Below are 21,517 nucleotides of genomic sequence, written 5' to 3' on the forward strand. Positions count from 1 at the left end.
TCTTTCATTTGGGCCATATTTCTTTGTCTCCCTAATTTGGCAGCCTCCCTGTGTGTGTTTCTGTGTATAGGTAGAGGTGTTTTGACAGCTCCTTAGTAGTGTGGCCTATTGTAGAAAAGGCACCTGCTGTGTGGGGAGGAGCCTTAGGTAATTACCAGTGCAGGGCAACCCATTTTACCACTTTGTGGTTCTATGTTAGGGGGAGGGTTTCGAGAGGGGGCAATGTCGCTGCCTGGCTTCTAGAGATTTTTCCAGCACTCACCCTGTTTCCAGTCACTTCACTTCCTCCCTGTATGTGACTAGTGCCTTTCCAGATATTGCCCTGGTGCTGGATCCAAGAGTGGGTTGGTCTGCCTAAGTTCTCAATCCATACAAGCCCTTTGAGAAGGGTGTGCTGAAAATCCAGCAGTTTCTTCTGCTGGCCCAACCCCACTGGTTTTTATAGCCAGAAGTTATGGGGATCTTCCTGGCACTGGAACCCTGGGCTGTGTGGTCTGGCCTGCGGCTGGGATCACTCTCTCCCAAGGTATCCCTCCCAATTTTTATTCACCACATGTGAACATGGGACCACCCATTTCACCACCACCATCTCTCTATGCCCCACTGCATCTCCTCACCTCTCTGTCATTCTCCATGTATCCGCCTGGATGATTGTGGCTTCTTTAAATCCTTGGTTGTTGGACTTCCATACAGCTCAATTTTCTGATGGTTCTGGGTGGTATTTGTTTTCAGGTATAGTTGTAATTTTCCTGTGGTTGTGCAAGGAAGCAAAACGTGTTTACCCATGCCTCCTTGTTGACTGGATGTTCCTATGTTTGTTGAGTGATTGGTAATCCCTAATCAAAATGTTAAAAATGTAACTTTTATTCTTCTGTTTATTATTATTTTTTATTCTTTAAGCTAAATGACATCCTACCAAATGTTGAAACAAACATGCCTAGAAAATGCACACATGAACAAATACTCACACTTTATTAGCTACAATAAATATAAGAAGTTAGAAAATATTTTACTTTTCTAATAAAAACACTCAGCCTATTTTAAATGATCTAAAGTGATATCTATTCATGTGTATGGTGAGGAATACTGTCAACTGTCAATGCCTCAAACATCAGGAACTTCTAAAATAATCTGACTTTTCTTTGTTGTTCAAAGTCTTGTAGTAATCAGCATTCATTTCTATTGCCTTGATGGTTAGATAGCAAACTTTCAAGAAATCCAGGGAGAAATTAGCACATATAGCCATAATTTCTACTGAGACAGTTATTTGCATACAGGATCATTCACAATTTAAAATGTGTTCTTATATATGTGAAAAGGGAATAACAGATTTATATTAGCATGTGCAATACCAAAACTGTTCTCACAATTTAATTCCTTGGAGAGGATATCTCATCACCTTCTTTTATAAAGGACATTACATTCTCTGAAGAATTAACTTGCTCTGAGACCTAAAAAACTAAATTATGAGTTAGTAAGATAATATTTATTATTTATAAATCTTGCTGTAGGAATAATTTCATATTAAATTATCCAAGTTTACAATATTCTTGAAACTTGATAACACATATTTAAGGAGGAAAATACTAATTTATTTAATATGTAATTGCATATTTAAATAATTCATAGTTACTTTTTTATTTAATTGACATTTTACACTCTTTAGAAGTTTTAAAATTAAAGGGTGTTTTAGTTTTTAATATAGTTTCTTAAACTTGTTTTGCACAGCAATTTTCCACATGTATTTGGTAAGCTTAATATATGACCTCTGAAAACAAAAATAGGAGATCCCAAATGGAGGCAAGGTAGATGGAAACTACACTCACCTCCTCAAAATACCAAACCGGAGTTATAAGTAAATTATAGAATAATCATCCTGAATAACCAACTGAAGACTAGCTGAAGAGAAGTCTTATAGCCAAGAATTTATAAAAGAAGCCACATAGAGAATGGTAGGGTGGGTGGAGACACGAAAAGCACTGGACCAGCAACCACGGGTGACAGCTGAGGTTCTGGAGAGATATCTCAGCTGCATAGGGTTTTCACCTGAAGTGTGGGATCTAAACCCCACACCTGGCTCCCCAGCCCAGAACACAAGAGCCAGGAACAGGCACCCACATAACATCTGGCTGTGAAAAGTAATAGGGTTATTGTCCACCAGGGACAGATGGGAGTTTGATAGAGACACAGGCACCCTCTTAAAGGGCCAATGTACAAAATCTCATTCACAACACTTACCTAGGGCTCTGACAAAGTGAGGATAGAGTGGACTAGATTTGTGTGAGGAAATTCTGGGTTTTGTGGCTCTGGGGAACTGAAGAGAGAGCTCCCAGGATACCTTTGTAAAGTCATTCTCCCATATTGGAGATGCCATCTTTCTTGGGTGGAGCAATCCACTCCATGCAGCATCAGTCTTGGGGAAAGCAAAACCCCACATCCTCTATACCCTCTCACCTATCACTGTGGAGTGTAAGCTGTGCTGAGGACTATAGACAGAGCTCTTTCAGTAAGCAAGCCCAGCAGGCACCCAGCAGGCAGAGGCAAGCTAGGCAGATCTCAGGTTACCTTGGGACTTTTCCTGACCTTCCAGTGCTGGTAAAATTTGGCCTTGGGACATACCTGGTCCTTCCTGTGAGATCCAGGTCCTGCAGCAGTAGCCTCAAACTATGCAAAAGCCAGTTATAGGTAGTGTCTTACACTGGCTTGTACCAGAGTCCTTCTCAAAGTGCAGAACCAACACACCTAGTGGCCAGCTTCAGACAACATCAAAGCAGGATCTAATAAACTTCATATGCAGTATATCCAAAGAGAAATTTTGGCAGGGACCAAACACTGCTGAGGTGACTTCTGCTTCCTGTGGTTACCACCTGAACAACAATTCGCACACTGGGGTTGAGGTTGTGCCTCACAGTCAGCCAGCCACAGGGACGATCCTATGCACAAACAGGCCAATAGCAATCAAGAGTCGATTATAACAGGAGTGCCCACACAACCCACACAGGGGACATTCCCGGAGCACCCACCCAGCTCAGGTGATCAAGGAGACAAGCACTGGACCCCACAGGACACCGACTACATAAGGCCACCCTGCCAAGACTGGAAATCATAGCAGAACTATCTAATACACAGAAACAAACAAAAAGAGGCATTCTCCAAAATGGGGAGACTAAAAAAGGTCCTAAAAGAAAGAACATGAGAAATCTCCAGAAAAAGAGCTAAATGAAATAGAGGCAAGCAATTTATTACATATAGAGTTTAGAGTAATGGTTATTAGGATGTTAACTACATGAAACAGGATATAGACACCATTAAGAAAGACCAGTCAGAAAAGAATATAATATCTGAAATGAAGAACACAAAGAAGGAATAAAAAGTAGGTTGGATGAAGCAGAGGATCTAAATAAATAAAACTAGAAATGAAAAAGAAGTAGCAGCACCAAAGAAATACAAAGGATTGTAAGAAAATATTATGAGCAACTATACGCCAACATGTGGACAATCTGGATGAATGGATAAATACCTAGAAAAATACAATCTTCCAAAACTGAATCACAAAGAATCAGAAAATTGCAATAGACAGATTACAACTAGTGAAATTGAAGCAGTAAACAAAAAACCTCCACCAAACAAAAATCCTACACTGGAATGGCTTCACAGGTGAATTTTAACAAACATTCAAAGAAAAACTAACACATATTTCTCAAACTATTACAAAAATTGAAGAAGAGGGATGACTTCCAAGCTCATTTTATGGGGTCATCATTTTCTTAATTCTAATACCAGATAAAAACACTACAAAGAAAGAAAACCATAGGCCAATATCCCTATTGAACATATATATAAAAATCCTCAAGCAAAAATTAACAAACTGAATCTAGCAATACATTGAAAAGATCATACACCATGACCAAGTGGGATTTATCCAAGGAAGCAAGGTTGGTTAAATATCTGAAAATCAATAAATGTGATGCAGTATGTAAACAAAATGAAAGATAAAAACCATATGATCATATCAATAGATGCAAAAAAAGCATTTGATAAAATCCAGCACCCACTTATGATAAAAACTCTCAGCAAGGTGAAAAGAGAGGGAATATAACTCAAAGTAGTAAAAGCTGTATATGAGAAACCCATAGCCAACATTATACTCAGTGGGAAAAACTACAATCATTTCCTTAAAGATCAGGAACAGGATAGAGATGTCCACTTTAACCACTCTTATTCAACATAGTATTGGAAGTGCTAGTCATAACAATAAGAGAAGAAATAAAAGGTACCCTAAAGATTCCACCAAAAAACTCCCAAAACTAAAAAATGAATTCAGTAAAGTAGCAGGATAAAAAATAAATATCCAGAAATCAATTGCATTTTTATACAGCAATAATGAACTATCACAGCATAAACTAAGAAAACAATCCCATTCACAATTGCTTCAAAAAAAAAAGAAAGAAAGAAAGAAAGAAACAGAGAATAAACTTAACCAAGGATGTAAAAGATCTGAATTCAAAAAATTATAAGACACTGAAGAAAGTCAATGAAGCAGATACACGTAAGTGGAAGGATATACCATATTCATGGGTAGGAAGAATATTATTTAATTGTCCATACTAACCAAAGCAATCCATAGAGTCAAAGCAATTCCTATGAAGATACCAATGGTGTATTTCACAGAATTAAACAAATACTGTAAAAATTTATATGAAATTACAAAAGATCCCAAATAGAGACAGCAATCTTGAGAAAGAAAAACAAAGTTGGAGGAATCACACTACCCAATATTTAACTATCCTACAAGGCCATAGTAATCAAAACAGCATGATAATGGCATAAAAACAGACATACAGATCAATGTAACAGAACAGAGAGCCCAGAAAAAACCCCACACCTTTATGGCCAATTAATATTTGACAAAGGAGGCAAGAAATACAAGGGGTAAAGACAATCTATTCAATAAATGATGTTGGGAAAACTGGGAAGTTATGTGCAAAAAGTAATATTACACCATCAACTTGTACCATACAGAAGAATAAACTCAAAATGAATTAAAGATTTGGATGTTAGACTCAAAACCATAAAATAAGAAGAAAATATAGGCAGTAAAACCTCTGACATTCTCTGAGCACTACATTTTCTGATATACACCTTCAGGAAAGGGAAACAAAATAACAAATAAACAAATGGCACTAAACCAAATCAAAGAGTTTTTTCACAGCAAAGAACACCATCGATAATATAGGAAGATAAGCCATGAAAAGGGAGAATGTATTTGCCAATACATCTGAAAAGCAATTAATATCCAAAATTCATAGAGAACTTATACAACTCAACACCAAAAAAAAAAAATACAATCCAATTAAAAATGGACAAAGGACCTGAATAGTCACTTCTCAAAAGAGGACATACACATGGCCAAAAGACATATGAAAAGATGCTCAATGCCACTAATCATTACAGAATGCAAATTAAAATCACAATGAGGTATCTGCCAGAATGGCTATCATCAATAAATCAACAAACAGCAAGTGTTGGCAAGGACGTGGGGAAAGGAGAACCCTCATGCACTGTTGGTGGAAATGCAATCTGGTACAGCCACTGTGGAAAACAGTGTGGAGTTACCTCAAAAAATTAAAAATGCAACTGCCTATGACCCAGCAATTCTGCTTTGGGAATTTATTCAAAGAAAACTGAAACAGTAATTTGAAAGTACATATGCACCCCTATATTCACTGTAGCATTATTTATAATAGTCAAGTTTGGGAGCAGCCCAGTGCCCATCAGTAGATGAGTGGACTAAAAAGCTGTGGTACATTTCACAATGGAATACTATTCAGCTGTAAAAAAAGAAGATAATTATACTCTTTGTGACAGCACAGGTGGATCTGGAGCACTTTATGGGAAGAGAAGTAAGTCAGAAAAAGACAAGTACCATATGATTTCACTCATAATTGGAATCTAAGGAATAAAATGAACTAACAGTTGAAATAGAGAAAGGCTCATAGAGAGCAGGCTGTCAGTTATAGGAGTGGGGGAGCTAGGTATGAATATGGAGGGATTAATCAGAAAAAATAAAAAACAAAAGAAAAACTCATGGATATGCACAACAGTGTGGTGATTTTGGGGTGGGGGTGGATGGTGTTGGAGGAAGGTATGGGGATATAAGTGGTGATGGATGAAGACTTGACTTGGGGTGGTAAACACAACAGTGAACAGATGAAGTGTTGTAGAATTGTGCACCTAAAACCTGTATAATTTTTTTAACCAGTGTCACCCCAATAAATTCAATAAAAAAGAAAAACTAAAATGAAAATATACAAAGAGTAGTTTCATATTTAATCACATTCTGAGCAAGTTATTTCATTGTTCATTTATACTTTTCTTATGAAACCTATAAAGAACAAGTAAAGAAATAAGAAACTTGATGTCTTCACATACGTCTCTGCTTTCAGAAAAGAAGTATTCAATCCCGGCTGCAACATTTAAATACAGATTAAAACACAGGTCATTAAAAAAAATTAACCTATGACTCCAGAAAAATAATCATCTCAGTTTTTAAGGTTAAAAGATAGACCCTACTAAGAAAACTCTTATTTAAGTATGAAATTATAAACAGGGAGAAAAGATGTTTGGTTATCACTGGATTACAACTGAGAACCAATCATGAAAACACAGTATCATTCCAAATGCAGGGATGAATAAAGTAGGAAATAAAGGAGACACGTGTCCCTGATCTTTGGAAACATTACAATGTTTGCAAAGTAATATTTTAAAAATTCAAATTGATCATATAATTAATATGATGGCCTATTTCCTAGAGTAAGCAAAAATCCTTAGTCTAAAGAACCACTAATGTCCAAGTTTGTCATTTCTTCTCTACCTGTGTTCCAACACAGTATCAAATCCAGCTTTTAGTTCCACGATTTTGGCAAGCTCATTCACATTTTCATGAATTTACTCATGCTCTTAAATTTACTTTAAATGCCACTTGTGGAATCTACATTTTAATATTTCAAACAAGAGTTCTTAATTCAGATCTCAAGAGATGATTGTACATACATATAGAATGAAGAAAATAGTCCATTTAAAACAAAATAGTCAATTTAAAAGACTAACAAAATATATACCTTTGTATCCAAGTAGAAAATGGGTATCTTGACATAAACATATTGAGATAAGTCATCATATGGATGAACAAATTCCTATTGAATTAAACTGCACAACTAAACAGCAGTCTTCCTGATGCTTTCAGGGATCAAAGTGACCACCTTGTCTTTTCCTTGCTAATTAATTTCCTTTATAGCTGCAAAGAGAGTATGTAAAAACTTTAATACGTGAAAAGATTTCTAAAATCTGATCACTTGCCAATGCTGATATAAAAATGCATAAGAAAAGTAACTACAGGACAGTTATGTCTGGAACCCCCAAAAATCATGTTCCAGGAAAGGAACGTTAATCAGTGGGACTAACCCTCCAGCCATATTAAGGGGCTAAAATGAACAGAGTACCAACAAACAGTGCTGCAACAACTGTATATCCGTAGGGGGCAAACAAACAAGCAAGCAAAAGACCTGGACCCCTATGTCACACCATCCACAAAAATCAATTGAGGATACATCCTAGACCTAAGAAAATAAGAGTTAAAACAAAGCTATATCGTTTTAACAAAGGAAAAAGATATTACTGTCATGAATTTGAAGTAGGCAAATATTTCTTAGAGAGAACACAGACAGTACAGACCATAAAAGCAAATAAAGAATGTACTGGATTTCAAAATTTGTTTCTGTTCATCAAAATATACAGTGAGAAAATAAATAAGTTATCAAAAGGAAGTAAATAGTTATACCTGTATCTGATGAAAGAACTTGCATCCAGAATATATAAAAAAATAAATTAAATAAAATACAACCCAATAAAAAATGAGTAAAAGCCTTGAACAGAAATTCTGCCAAAGAAGATATTCACATGAGAAATAAGAACATAAAAAAGTTCTCAACACCATCAGTAATCAGCAAAATGCAAATTAAAATTTAGATATCACTACACATACATTAGAACAGTTCGAGTAAAGATTTACTACACAAAATATTGGCAGGAAGTGAAGCGAGGGAAACTCTCATATATTGCTGATGGGAGCGTGAAATCATACAACCACTTTGGAAAATTGTTTGGCAATTTCTAACAAAGTTTAGAAATTCCACTCCTAAGAATTTACCTAACAGAGATAAATATATATGGCCACAAAGATGTTCATTGCATCCTGATTCATAATAGCCAAAGACTGAAAATAGCCCCAATAATGGTTGACATAAGAACAGTGGCATACTCACCAGTGTAATATACTACTCAGCAAATAACTGATAATGAATAACAATGGAGATAAATGTGAAACATGCTATGCTGAGTGGCAGAAGCAATGGCTCTTCGGACCTAAATTCAAAGGGCATTCATCAGTTTCACAGGCCCTTGAAACATTGTCAGTCTTACAGGTGCTTGTAACATCAATTAACAATGATGATTATCCCTGCTCCTTCCCTGGCGCACATTGAAACACTGACCTCCTATGGGTAAGGAATAAGTAAGAAGTGAGAAAGCAGAGATGAAAAGTATAAATAAATCTATCATAAAGTAAAAGGAAGGAAAGAAAGGATAGTATGTAGAGAAGTTCACATTGAGGTTGACAGATTTTTTTTGGTTATGCTTTGTCTTGTTTTCCTCTTGAGGACTTTTGTTTTTGAATACAGATGGAAATTTGAGCTGATCAAAATAAGTGGGAAGAGCCAGTGAAAAGTGAGGGCTGATGATACAAAAGGAAAAGTAAAACATGACAGAGGTGTCCAAGTAAACAGAACGGGACAGAATTCAGTGCATACTTGAAAGAATAATCATACCAGACTACCTCTTTCACTTCTTAGACAGGAAAGAGGAAAAGGATGGTTAATAATACATGTAAGGTTTGAGGCTGGGTAGCCCAAAGTAGAGGGAGCTCTATCTGGTAACTCTACTTTCACTACAAAGTAGAAAGCAAGATTATCTCCTAAGAGTGAACTGGAAGGTGGGAAGTTTGGAGATGTGAGAGCACAGAGGCTGGGACTTACAGTGTGGAGGAACAGAAAGAGTTATCTAGGGAAAACAGGATTAATGAGAAGCACTAAGAGACCAAATTCATTTGGTAACCATGAAACATGGTAGCAGCAAACTACCTGACCGTAAATAATATATCTCTTTCTGAGTGCTCAGCTGCTCACTGCCAGCACAGGGAAGAGACAGACCGCTGGGTTAAGCACAGTTTGGGTTTCCCCAGACAGGCATGACAGAAGGGCAGTAGGGCAAAGAAGTTCAGGAGCCTATAAAAAGTGGGTGAAATCACGTATCATGGAGTTTAGAGAAGTGAAGAGAGCAGGGGGGTTCAAGTTAAACAGAAAGTACATCAATCTTTGGACATAGAGATTTGGATGAGGTCAGATAACCAAAGTATTGCGAGTAAAAACCTTTATCACAAAAGAACCAAGGTTATTAATAAAGTATAAGGTAATTAATGTTATTGAGAAGGAGCAGGTGAGCAAAGTGATAGAATAGTACGGCAGTTAAAGAAATGAGAGACCAGGATAACACCACATCAGACATGTGAATGAGGAAGGCATCCAGCATGGTGGCAGGACTGGGGCTACGGGAAAAAGAAAGACTCTAGGCTACTGTAAATTAGGAAGACTGAAGAGTGACCTGAATATCCACAGGTAGCAGTAAAAGGAGGTGGAGAGCACTATAGTCAAATGGAATGAACCACAAAGGAGTTGGGTTTATTTTGTTTCATTTGTCTTGTTGGGTTTATTTTGTTTCATTTGTCTTGTGGGGTTTTATATGCATGGAAAAGTAAATGATCTGAAGGTGGTAATAAGGAAGTAAAAAAAAAATAACAACCAGACTCTTAATCCACAAGTATGCAGAGAACAGTTTCCACTTAAGATGGGTTCAGGGACACTGTGTCTCTAAGAGAATCAGACCTCAATTAATGTCAATTAATCAGACTTCAACCCTGGCTGGTGTAGCTCAGTGGATTGAGCACGGGCTGCGAATCAAAGCATCACAGGTTCGATTCCCAGTCAGGGCACATGCCTGGGTTGTGGGTCAGGTCCCCAGTGGGGGCCACATGAGAGGCAACCACACATAGATGTTTCTCTCTCTCTTTCTCCCTCTCTTCCCCTCTCTAAAAATAAATAAATAAATAAAATCTTTAAAAAAAAGAGGTAAAAGAAATAATCAATCAAGTGCTTGATGGGATTCAAGAGGGATAAAGAAAAATATAAGGAGGAATGGGAATATCAAGAGATTGGTTCATGGAAAAAATAAATAAAACACAGAACGATATGGGCATAAGAGTTCAGGGGAGACAAACAGCCAAACAGGTCACCTTGGACAGTGAAGGACAGTAACAGAAATGTGTATCATCTGAACTACCTAATCTCAAAAGCACTGAGAACTGCACTGAGTACCGAGACCTGTCAGGAGTCATCTGTGGCCTGGGGAAAACGGGGAAGTCCCAGTTCCTCTGGAAAGGGTCAGCTGGAAAGGGTCAGCTGGCTTGGAACCAAGCATCTCAGTAAAAACTTAGGTCTCAAGAGTCTAATTAGGTGTACATTCTCAAGCAGAGACTAGAGGCTCTAGATCAGCCCTTGTCAAAATGTGATCCATCCATCACTTGGGATGCTCGTTCAAATGCACATTCCTGGGCCTCAGCACAGTCCCACTGCCTCAGTCTCAAGGCCTAAGATCTAGGAACCTCCAGTTTCTTGGTGTTTTTCTGTGTTTTTTTTTGGGGGGGGGGCATCAATGTTTGAGAACCACTAGTTTTTTTTAAACATCCATGGGAGATTTTTGTGTATGCCAGCATTGGAGAAACACTGCTAGAGGCAGATGTGAGGCCTGAGCAAGGGCTGTGACATCTTTTGGTGGAGGCTGAATGGGGTAGAAAGACTAAATTGTGGAAGCTTTCAGTAATTGTCTGAGACTTTAGACTTTTTTCTGAACTCAATAGGAAATCATAAAAAGGTATTAGGTGGTAAGGTAACCAGATCAGACACCTTTTAATAGATCAGAGGGATTGGGAGGTTTGATAACAATTAAAACTGATGAGGAAAAATAACTGATGAGGCAATCCACGAAGGGAGCAATGCAGCAAATGGAAAGAAAGTAGTATTTGGTATTTGACTTCTCAGAATTTGGGAACAGACCAGATGGAGGTATAAGGCAGAGGAAAAACTGAAGATTAAATCTGAATAATTAAATATAGTTTCCCAGGCCTCACTCTTCAAAGATACCCAGTCAGTAAGTTTGGGGAGGGGCCCAGGAAACTGCATTTTAAACAGACACCAACTTCCTGCCAGGGTTTTCAAGCTCAGCTGTTTCATGGACCATACTGGGTAAAATAGTTAGACAGTTACTAATGCCATTAACAAACATGGGTAACATAGAGGGAGAAATAGACATGAGGTAGATGGTAAGGGTATAGGAATGTTATAAATCTGTATCATAAAATGTTTATAATTGCTACAAGAAAGCAATACACTTGTCTGTCCTAAAACCTAATAGAATTAGTTGACCCAAACATAATTATATCACAAATTCCCTGGCCCTCTCCAAGAAGCACCCACAAATATTTTACTTACTTTTATTAATGCCTTTTTAATGCACAGATTGTTGTGGCATCTGGACGCATGACACACTTGAAAACACATTAAATTTATACTGCCCAGAAGAGACAAAAAGCTGCCTCACACATACCATCAATAATGCCCATCACTGGGGGCTTTCTGCTTTAGCTTGGTCCAATCGGATTTTTTTTTAATTCTGTACTTTGCATGATTATCAAAGGAATGGGCATTTCAAATCTGGGAGGAAGAAATTTTTCATCAAGTAAATGACAATTTTCCTAAGCAAAAAAAAAAAATGATCATTACTATTTACCAGGGTTTAAATTCAACAAAATGGGAAATGAACTGCAGTAATTTCTTGTATTATATTTATAAAAGGAGATAGGTTAGTTAAGCTGCACTTGGCCTATGATATAACTTTTAATAGTTTATTTAAAAAGTTATTAAGGACATAAATTATACTTTCTTTCAAATACAGGTTATATCCTATGTAAAGTATACTACTTTCACAAGATTTCTACAGGTTACAACAATATCGTACCAAACAAAAAAAACTGCAAATGCTGTTTTTACTATTGCAAAGTACCGAAACAAGAAAGGACACAGAGCCAACCTAGTAAAAAGAGCAAAAGCATCTACAATTCCAGTACAAACCCAGTAGGGCAGGCAGATCATTCCCCTGAATGCTAAGAGCCTAACAAGCCCAGAGGAATGAGAAGCCAGTATATGCTTGGCTTCTTGGATTCTGAGGTGAAGAAAGGGCAGTTTCATGTATACTTTGAACATTATTAACCAATCCACCATCAGATGGTTTTTCCTAAAGAGATAAAGGCTTATCAAAAGTAGGGCTCTAGATCTAAAGGTCACAAAATTAGTTCTTCAATACTTTAAATTCTTTAAACTGAATTATTTTAAGGAAATTATATGAAACCCAAGGTTATTTCAATTATCATACAGATAATAAAAAACTTAACTGCATCTACATGGCACCAAAAACTGGTGGGTAATTGATTAGGAAAAATAATAAGCTCTAGATGCAAATATCTCAGATGGCATCTATTTTTATCTCTGTGATTCCTAAGTAAAAAAAAATATATATATTTTATCATAATTCTTCAACATACACTCCCTCTTCTTGGTTCTAAAGTAATGAAACATGTTTATGATTTAGAGCTTTCAATAAGTTACTTGAGATAAAAGTTTACTAGGGAAAAAACTATATTTTTAATGTTTAGCCCAAATGCTAAACGAACTTCTAGTATATCTGTGTTCAGTGTAGATAAAAAAATGCTCTGATACATTCTAAATCTATCAAAATCCCTACTTATAACCAAGTTTGGCTTATTCGAAGTACAAAATTTTTATTTTTTCTTAATTTGCATGTATTTTACATTGAAGCAAACATGAACCAAGTTCCCAATACATATTAGTTTTAGGACATAAACTAGTAAGTTTCAGAAGTCCACTGAAAAGCTTCGTGGTGCCTCTACGTGCACCTTGTCAATCTCTGACAGAAGACTTGAAATTGGCACATTGACAATGCTGCTTGTCCAACTTTTCAAATTTTGCTCATAATTCATTGAACTTCCTTGATCTAGTTTAATGGCAAGCATTACTTATGCTAATTTTAGTCATTTCAATGTGTATTATCTATTTGAAGTAATTAGGTTTCCATATTTAACAAAAACATCCTAGGAAAAGTCACTTAAATGTACTTAAAGTGGGCAAAAAATAACCTGGATTTGTCTGTCTCTCTCTCTCTCCCCCTCTCTCTCTTTCTGGCTAACTACTTCAAGAATAATGAACTAAAAAAGAAAGTTCTAGATTGGCAAATAGATGGTTTTCAAGAAACACTCAATGTTTGCCCTCTGGCATAATACAAGCACAGAAGGAAACAGCCCGCAGACGTAAAACCTCAGTTTAGCCATGTCTTTTCAATAAAAGACTGAATGACCTTGACAAAGTCAAGCTGTTTCCCTATTTAGATAATTCCTAAATTTTCTTCAAATGTATAAACCTAGAATACATAAGCATATGTTTCAAGTTAAGGATAATTATTTCATGCCTAGAAACATATCCTTGTATATTAGGATAGGACCAATAATAATAGTACATACTTTTTTAACTTATCTTTTAAAACCAGTGGAAAGACATGGTCACTGAGGTAAGCTTAATTTGAGAATGTAAGGCAAAATAAACAGCTCAAGGCAACCATCAGAATGCCCTTTATGGCTATTTCGTTTCTAGTTAGTTTCATAATTCTATATGACTTACTAAAAATAGCTTTATTAGTAAATAGATACAAAAATGAATAGTATATATCTAATTCATAGAAGTTGCAGAACTGCATTAATTATATTGAAATCTCATGTGTTAATATCATTACTTTACTGATATAAGAATATTTCAGGCTTGTAGTTTTCAAACAGATTGTGTTATTAAAACTTCCACTTACATTGATGCAAAGGACATGATTATAAAACTACCAAATTATACTACCAGAGGTATACAATAAAGAGTAGAGAATTTAATAATATGAGAAAACGATGTGGAAAAAGGTTAATGGGAAGAAGCACTGGAATATTAACTAATATAACTCTACAATATGGAAACATAAACAGAAATACAGAAGAAAGTACAATTCTAAAAAGTGTATTTAAATGTTTCTAAAACAACAGATTGATACAGAAAAAGAATATAACAGATATAAACCAAAACACAAATAAGAAAACCAAATTTCTATTTTGTAGCAGATTCTATCCCCCATCTACCCCCTAAACCCTATGATATCAAATGTGTAATGCTTTCTAGGGGGCATTTCAGTTTAAAAGATGTCAAAGTACTGCTTGATCACTGGCCTTTTTAAATAACATTCCATTTCATAAGGAGAAATGATTCATTGAAAAATGTAGACTTGAAATAGTCAAAAAGCAATAAAAGAACTTCAAATTCCATCAATTCTACAGACTACAGAGATTAAAACACTTCAACTACAAAATATATAGAAATTATCAGAGTTCTGGTTACATGAGTGTTCATTTTGTGAATATTCACCATATAAATTTGTATCCACTGTCCCTATCCTTTGGGCTACTGTTGCCATACATTTTACATCTGCATTCTACTTAGTTGAATGAATCCTCTTGCCTTCCACTTAAACAAAAACAAAACAACAACAAAAAAAAGCCTTCCTCAGACGAGGCACAGGACAGTGCTTAGCAGTGAACAAGAACAACAGAGTCAGAGGAAGCCATAACTAATAGGTTTGTTTTAAGCAAATGTTTTCAAAAATTTTTAAATGAGAAAAATGGCTTTTATATTTACCGACATATTTACTATTTCTAGTACTCTCTGCTCCTTGTATACGTTCATTAATGGTTCATTTTTCTTTTTTCATAAAATACTTCAATATTCCTTGTAATGTCAGCTTTTGGAAAACAAATTCAGCTTATTGTTAGATCCGAAAGTATTTATTTTGTCTTTTATTTTTGAAGAATATTTTTGCTGGGTACAGAATTCTAGGGTCACAACTATTTTTTTCGGTACTTGAAAGATGTCACTCCTCTGTCTTCTGGCTGATATAATCTCATGAACACTCTTCAAATTTTTCTTCAATTCACATTCCTCCTCTGCTCTGGCTACTTTTTAAAAAAAATCCCTGCTTTCATTAAATTAACTTTGATATGCTTTGGTGTCTGTTTATTTTTATGCTGATTTGGGTTCCTTGAGTTCTTAAATCTGCAAGTTTAAAGTTTTCATCAAATTTAGAAAATTTTCTGCCATTTCTTCAAATATTTTTCTTCCCCCCTTCTAGAACTTTAGCTACATATATATTAGACTATTTCATATTCCTCATAAATCACTGAGGCTCTGTCTTTCATTTTGGACTGATTTTATTGCAATGCCTTCAAGTTCAACAACTTTGTCTTTTGCAGTGTGTATTCTATTAATGTCCAGCGACATTTAAATTCAGAAACTATATTTTTCATAACCAGAAGTTCCTTCAAATTTCAATACCTTCCTTTGCTCTACCATGTACATATTTTCCTTTAAAAATATTTATAATAATGGATTAGCTTTATTGATGGTAGTTTCACCAAATCTTTAAGTTACAAGTCTGTTTCTATTGACTATTTTTTCCTCCTGGTTCTGCATCAAATTTTCCTGCTCCTTGGCACATGTCTTATTTTTTAATTGGATGATGGGTATTATAAATATTACATTATTGAAGGTCTGGATATTGTTTTCTTCCTCTGAAACATGTTTTTGTTGTTATCGTAAAGAAGGGGAGCCAACTAAATTGAGTGTCAGTTTGATCATGGTTCATTTCACTTTGTCTAGATTGTATTTGGCATAGCCTTCACTCTAGAGATAGGTCAGCCCTGCTTATAAGAAATTATCCACTCTGTAGTCTCCACCAAATGCCCAGATTGATCATGAGTTAACACCATTCTGACTGGCTAAAACTCTACTATCTCCCCATTCTGTGTAAGCTCTCACAATTGTTCAATTTAAAACTCCCTTTCAAAGCTGTGTCATGCCATGTGGAGTTCTGTACTACTCATGAATGGTCTGGTTGGAGGATTGTCGATCTTTTCTATTTTTCAAAGAACCAACTCTTGGTTTCACGGATCTTTGGTATTTTTTTTTTTACTCTATGCCATTTATTTCTGCTCTGATACTTATTTCGTTCCTTCTACTCTCCATTGGGCTTTGTTTGTTACTCTTTTTCAAGTTCCTTTAAGTGTATAATTAGATTGTTTGAGATTTTTGTTCTTCCTTGACATAGGCCTGTAAAGCTATGAATTTTCCTCTTAGGACTGCTTTCACTGTGTCCCATAAATTTTAGGTTGCTGTGTTCCTGAGGAATAAACCAAAATGATAAAACCTACAAAGGCACTCACTTTATCTGATTAAAGGGATAGTGATTCTTTTGTGTATTGAAGGTTGACATTTAAAGGATTTATTCAGAAAGCAGGCAGAAACTTTCAAGATGATTAATTTGTTTGCTACTAGCAATGGTTGGTTTCATAGATTTAAGCAATATTCTAGTCTTCATGGTGATAAAGCAAATAATTTAAATGTGAGTGCTAACAGGCAATAAAAAATTTAAATAACCCTGGCCGGCGTAGCTCAATGGATTGAGCACGGGCTGCGAACCAAAGCATCGCAGGTTCGATTCCCAGTCAGGGCACATGCCTGGGTTGCAGGCCACAACCCCCAGCAACCACACATTGATGTTTCTCTCTCTCTCTCTCCCTCTCTCCCTCCCTTCCCTCTCTAAAAATAAATAAGTAAAATCTTTAAAAAAAACTTTTAAATAAAAATTTTGATTTCAAGTATTCAAGAGGAAAAATATACAAGCCTGATATAATCATATTTGTGTATTTCCTATTCAGGAAGGTAATTTCTATGTAAATAGTGAAGCTTCACTTAATTTGACAAAAAAAAAAAGCTGTACAAAAGTATCCAGACATGTAATATGAAAAATAGAGACATTTATTGAAGAAGATATAAGAAACAAGAAACACTGTACATAGGACAATGATGCCTCAGTCCCCTTCAAAGTAGGCAACTCAGGACCACACAGAGTTCTCCCAGTCGCCATCAGCTCCCCTGTCATATTTCCCTGAATCTCATCGATGGTCTGAAATCTCTTCCCTTTCAAAGGTGAATTTAGTTTTGGGAAAAGGCAGAAGTCACAGAGCGCCAAATCTGGGTGATAGTGAGGCTGAGTCACCTGGGTGATTTGATGTTTTACCAAAAAGCTCTGCACCAGATGTGATTCATGAGTGGGCAAAGTGTCATGATGAAGCTGCCAATCACCAGTTACCCATAGCTGCAGCCTTCTGAATCATCCAAATAGTTTCTGCAGGGGACTATTTAAGCTCATGCAAAATTTAGTGCAGATTTGTTGCTCTACTCGCTCAGTCATTTTGAATGTGACAGCCACACAGTACACATGCTCACCTAAAAGTGTCTATCACCCTTACTCACTAGTACAGTGAAGTCACCATTGTTCACATATGTGCATTCCAGTCTACTCTCCTTGGCTGCCAGGTTACATTGATGTCATGCAAACTGTTCTTACTATATTAATAATGGCTGGACTTTGTCTGCACAGACTTCGTATAAGTTATCTTTACATAAATAAATAATCACATTAATTCACAATAAATCAATATATTTATATAAAAATACTCTATGAAAAACTGTCTATGTGATAGTGCATATATAAATACATATGCACAAGATTATATGCATAATCTTGGCAACAAACATTCATTCCAGTATTATCTTGTGCCCAAAAAGACAGCACCATGCATTAAGTTTAGAGTATAAAATACAACTAATTTTCAATTAAATAATAAAAGAAAGTTTCTAAAATATGTCCAGACAAAAACAGTATTATTTGTCATTGAAAACAGAAGCAAAGAATAGAAGAAGACAAAAATCTCTTATAGCAAATAATGTAATTAGTAAAGAGAAGAGAAAGTTAATTTCCCAGTGAAAAAGATGCTCTGGGTAGAATGAAAATGACTGAAGTATCAAAATAAAAAATTAGAAAATGGTTTATTTGATAACATAGGCTAACTCTTAATGAAAATCTACTATAATACCTAGAATACATTGATATGAAAATGATGAGTAAATTATTTCTCAAGTGTGATATATCTAGGAAATAGATCAGTGAAACCACAGCATACAAACAGAAAAATTCACATATAGAAGAAAAAAAAATCACAGTTTACATTGTATTCACATTTAAAATCAAACATCGCTTTTTCACATTCTGAAAATCCCCACCTCCCCAAATATGGAAAGAAAAACAAGCCATGGCTTTAATATAATATTTTTTCTAACCTAAAACAGCTGCAAAAAACAAATCTTGCTGGAGATAAGCTTGGTTATAAATATCAACATTCCCTTTAAATAAGGGAGTCCAGTTTTCATACCATCTGCCTCCTTCTAAAAGGGAAGAAAACATGAAAATCATAAACCAGAACATTGTTTCAAATAAGACTTTTAAAAATGAATGTAGTAAAAAGGCTGTGAATGCCTCTAGTCCTTGCTTTTAAAATTGCCCTGTTTAGCTCAGATCAAAAAATGGGATTTAATGAAAGTAAACAACTCTCATTCCATGAAAAACCTGCCTGAAATAATTAACAAAGAACAAAAAGAATGTTGTTTTCCAAGTTCTTCACATTACTGGCCTTGGTCACAATATTCAATTGAACCATTTCTCTTTAATGTGTCATACACATCACTGTACATTTTTTAACTGCATGTGACACTTTTGTTACCTTATTTTTTCCAAGACTTTTTTACAGCCTGTTCAAAGACTTTCATATTATTTAAGTACAAAAATTTAGTTATTAACAGAACTAGGCTCTTTTATTTATATAGATTTTATCCTCAGCAAAAATCATTCCTATGCCTCATGCAACAAAGTGATTTTTTTTAATACTCCAGTTAGGATTTTATCTTAAAAGCTTCTTTCTTCATTTGCCCTTAAATATTTTTCATTCTTTGTTAATGACTTGTGATTGAACATTTTAATTTTTTACTGTATCACATCATTATAACTTCGATAATTATGTCCATTATCTGTATCCATTATTTAACTCCTAAAAGCATTCACACACACATAGAAAAAGGATTAATGCAAGAGGGTTTACCAAGTAGTGTGGTTCAGACTAGTATACTAGATACACCTACAAAAATGAATATCCAGTATGGTAACATTTATATAGCTTAGAATAAGTAGAAGAAATTTATGACAGAAAAAATGACATACTCTTTTAAAAATATATGTAAATATTTAGTCCATTCCCTCAATTACAGAGGCAGGACTCTGAAAAGCTACAGAAACCAAAGTGCCTAGGGAGTCCTGGTATGTTTCATCCTCCTCATTTTCATTCTCCCCCTCCCTTTTTCTCACTCACACACGAAGACACAGCTACACATTGCAAACAAAAAGAACCAAACTAAATCTTCAATCATGAGCATTTGCAGTTATTTTAAAGGGCTAAGACTGTACTTAAATGTGTCCTTCATAAGAAAAATATGTCCTAAGATTTTTTTAATTCATTTTCACTCTTTAACTATTTTTAATTCATTTTCACATTTTAACTATGGACCCCCCCAGGCCCATAATTATTTTTTTTAAAGTTCTATTACAAATAATAAATGGCATTAAATTGCTTTCTTGGAATGCTGCATCTTCAGTGTGTAAGGAGGAGGAAAGGAGATTTCTTCAAAGTAACGGTCAATAATATTTAATCTCAAATTAATTATTTAAAATAAATAACCATTTTAAGCAATCAATATTTCATTTTTTTCATGATCTTATGCAAGCAATACAAAATGAACAATAAGATTACCAATGTTACAAAAGAAACTTTTTTTTATTTTAGACCTGTCAACTATTACTTTAAAAGTAAAAAGCTTTTTTCATATTAAATTTAGTCTACCACTTATTTCCTGACTTCCCTCCACTACAATGTAGTAACACAAGAGCAGGCATCTTTGTTTTCTTCACTGAACAATCAAAACAAAACAATGTGGTATATAGTAGATACTCAGTACACATTTTTAAGTAAACATTCTCCACATTATGTTAACTTAAAATATCCATGTTATGCTTAATTATATAAATGTAAATAATCTGAGTTTTAAATTATTACCATAAGTTATCCTTTATAAAAATATGAGCCTGATAAAAGGTGGGTTAACTATTCCCTACTTTAACTTGTTTCCTTTCTGGTCCTGTCACTTATTTTTTATTAAATTTATTAGGATGATACTGATCAATAAGATTATATAGCTTTCAAGTGTACATTTCTATAATACATAACTTGTATATTGCATTGTGTGTCCTGCACTGTCAAATCACCTTCCATCATCATATATTTCACCCCTTCTACTTTTCACTAACCCCACCCCTGCCTAATAACCCCCATATTGCCTGTGTCTATGAGATTTTTTCTTGTTTATTCATTTCTTGCTTCCAGTTTTCTTTCTAACATGTGAGTAAAATTATATGGTTCTTAACTTTTTCTGGCTGATCTATTTTGCTTAGCACAATACTCTCAATATCTATCCATGTTGTCACAAATGGCAGTATTTCATTTTTTTCTTATGACTGAGTAGTATTCCATTGTCTATATGTACCACATCTTCTTTATCCAATCACCTACCAAAGGACACGTTTCAGTTGTGTCCATGTCTTGGCCACTGTGAATAATGCTGCAATGAATATAGGGGTGCATATATATTTGCAAATAAATGCTTCCAAATTTTTCACGTAGATACCAAGAAGGAGGTTTGCTGGATAATACAGTAACTTTATTCTTAATTTTTTGAGGAACCTCCATAGTGTTTTTCATAGTGGCTGTACCAGTTTACATTACTACTGGCAGTGAATGAGGGTTCCTTTTTCTCCACAACCTCTCCCAACACTTGTTATTACTGGTCTTGTTGATAATAGCCATTCTAACAAGTGTAAGGTGGTATCTCACTATAGTTTTAATTTGCATTTCCTTAACGGCTACTGAAGTTGAATATCTTTTCATATATCTGTTGGCCATTTGTATGTCTTCTTGGGAGAATCTCAGATCCTCTGCCCATTTTAAATCAGATTGTTTGTTTGGTGTTGAGTTGCATGAGTTCTTTATATATTATGGATATTAGCCCCTTGTTGGAGCTGTTGTTTGAAAATATCTCCTCTGATTCAGTTGGTTGCCTTTCTGTTTTTATGGACATTTCTTTTGCTGTGCAGAAGCTTTTCAGTTTTATATAACCCCATTCATTTATTTTTGCCTTTACTTGTTTTGCCTTTAGAATCAAATTCATAAACTCTCCTCTGAAAC

General features: G+C 35.1%; 1 protein-coding gene across 13 annotated transcripts in view; it reads right to left on the reverse strand.

Annotated features, from left to right (window-relative positions):
• TRIQK (triple QxxK/R motif containing) overlaps positions 1 to 21,517 on the reverse strand; it is a 75,025-nt gene that overhangs the window by 37,172 nt on the left and 16,336 nt on the right. For 3 of the 13 annotated variants that reach the window (XM_045861612.1, XM_045861606.1, XM_045861605.1), the window contains exon 1: positions 618 to 767. The exons of 5 other annotated variants lie outside the window; for them this stretch is intronic. Coding sequence is in view for 3 of the 8 variants with exons in the window: in XM_045861603.1 (XP_045717559.1) it covers positions 618 to 635 (18 nt within the window). In the remaining 5 variants the exon portion in view is untranslated. Of the gene's footprint in view, positions 1 to 617; positions 768 to 2,619; positions 2,934 to 21,517 lie in introns of those variants that run through there. 5 more of the 13 variants (XM_045861602.1, XM_045861604.1, XM_045861603.1 and 2 more) reach the window with 4 other exon arrangements.

Source organism: Phyllostomus hastatus, unplaced genomic scaffold, assembly GCF_019186645.2.
Source record: "Phyllostomus hastatus isolate PE091 unplaced genomic scaffold, TTU_PhHast_1.1 phas_scaffold_21, whole genome shotgun sequence".
Lineage (NCBI taxonomy): Eukaryota > Metazoa > Chordata > Mammalia > Chiroptera > Phyllostomidae > Phyllostomus > Phyllostomus hastatus.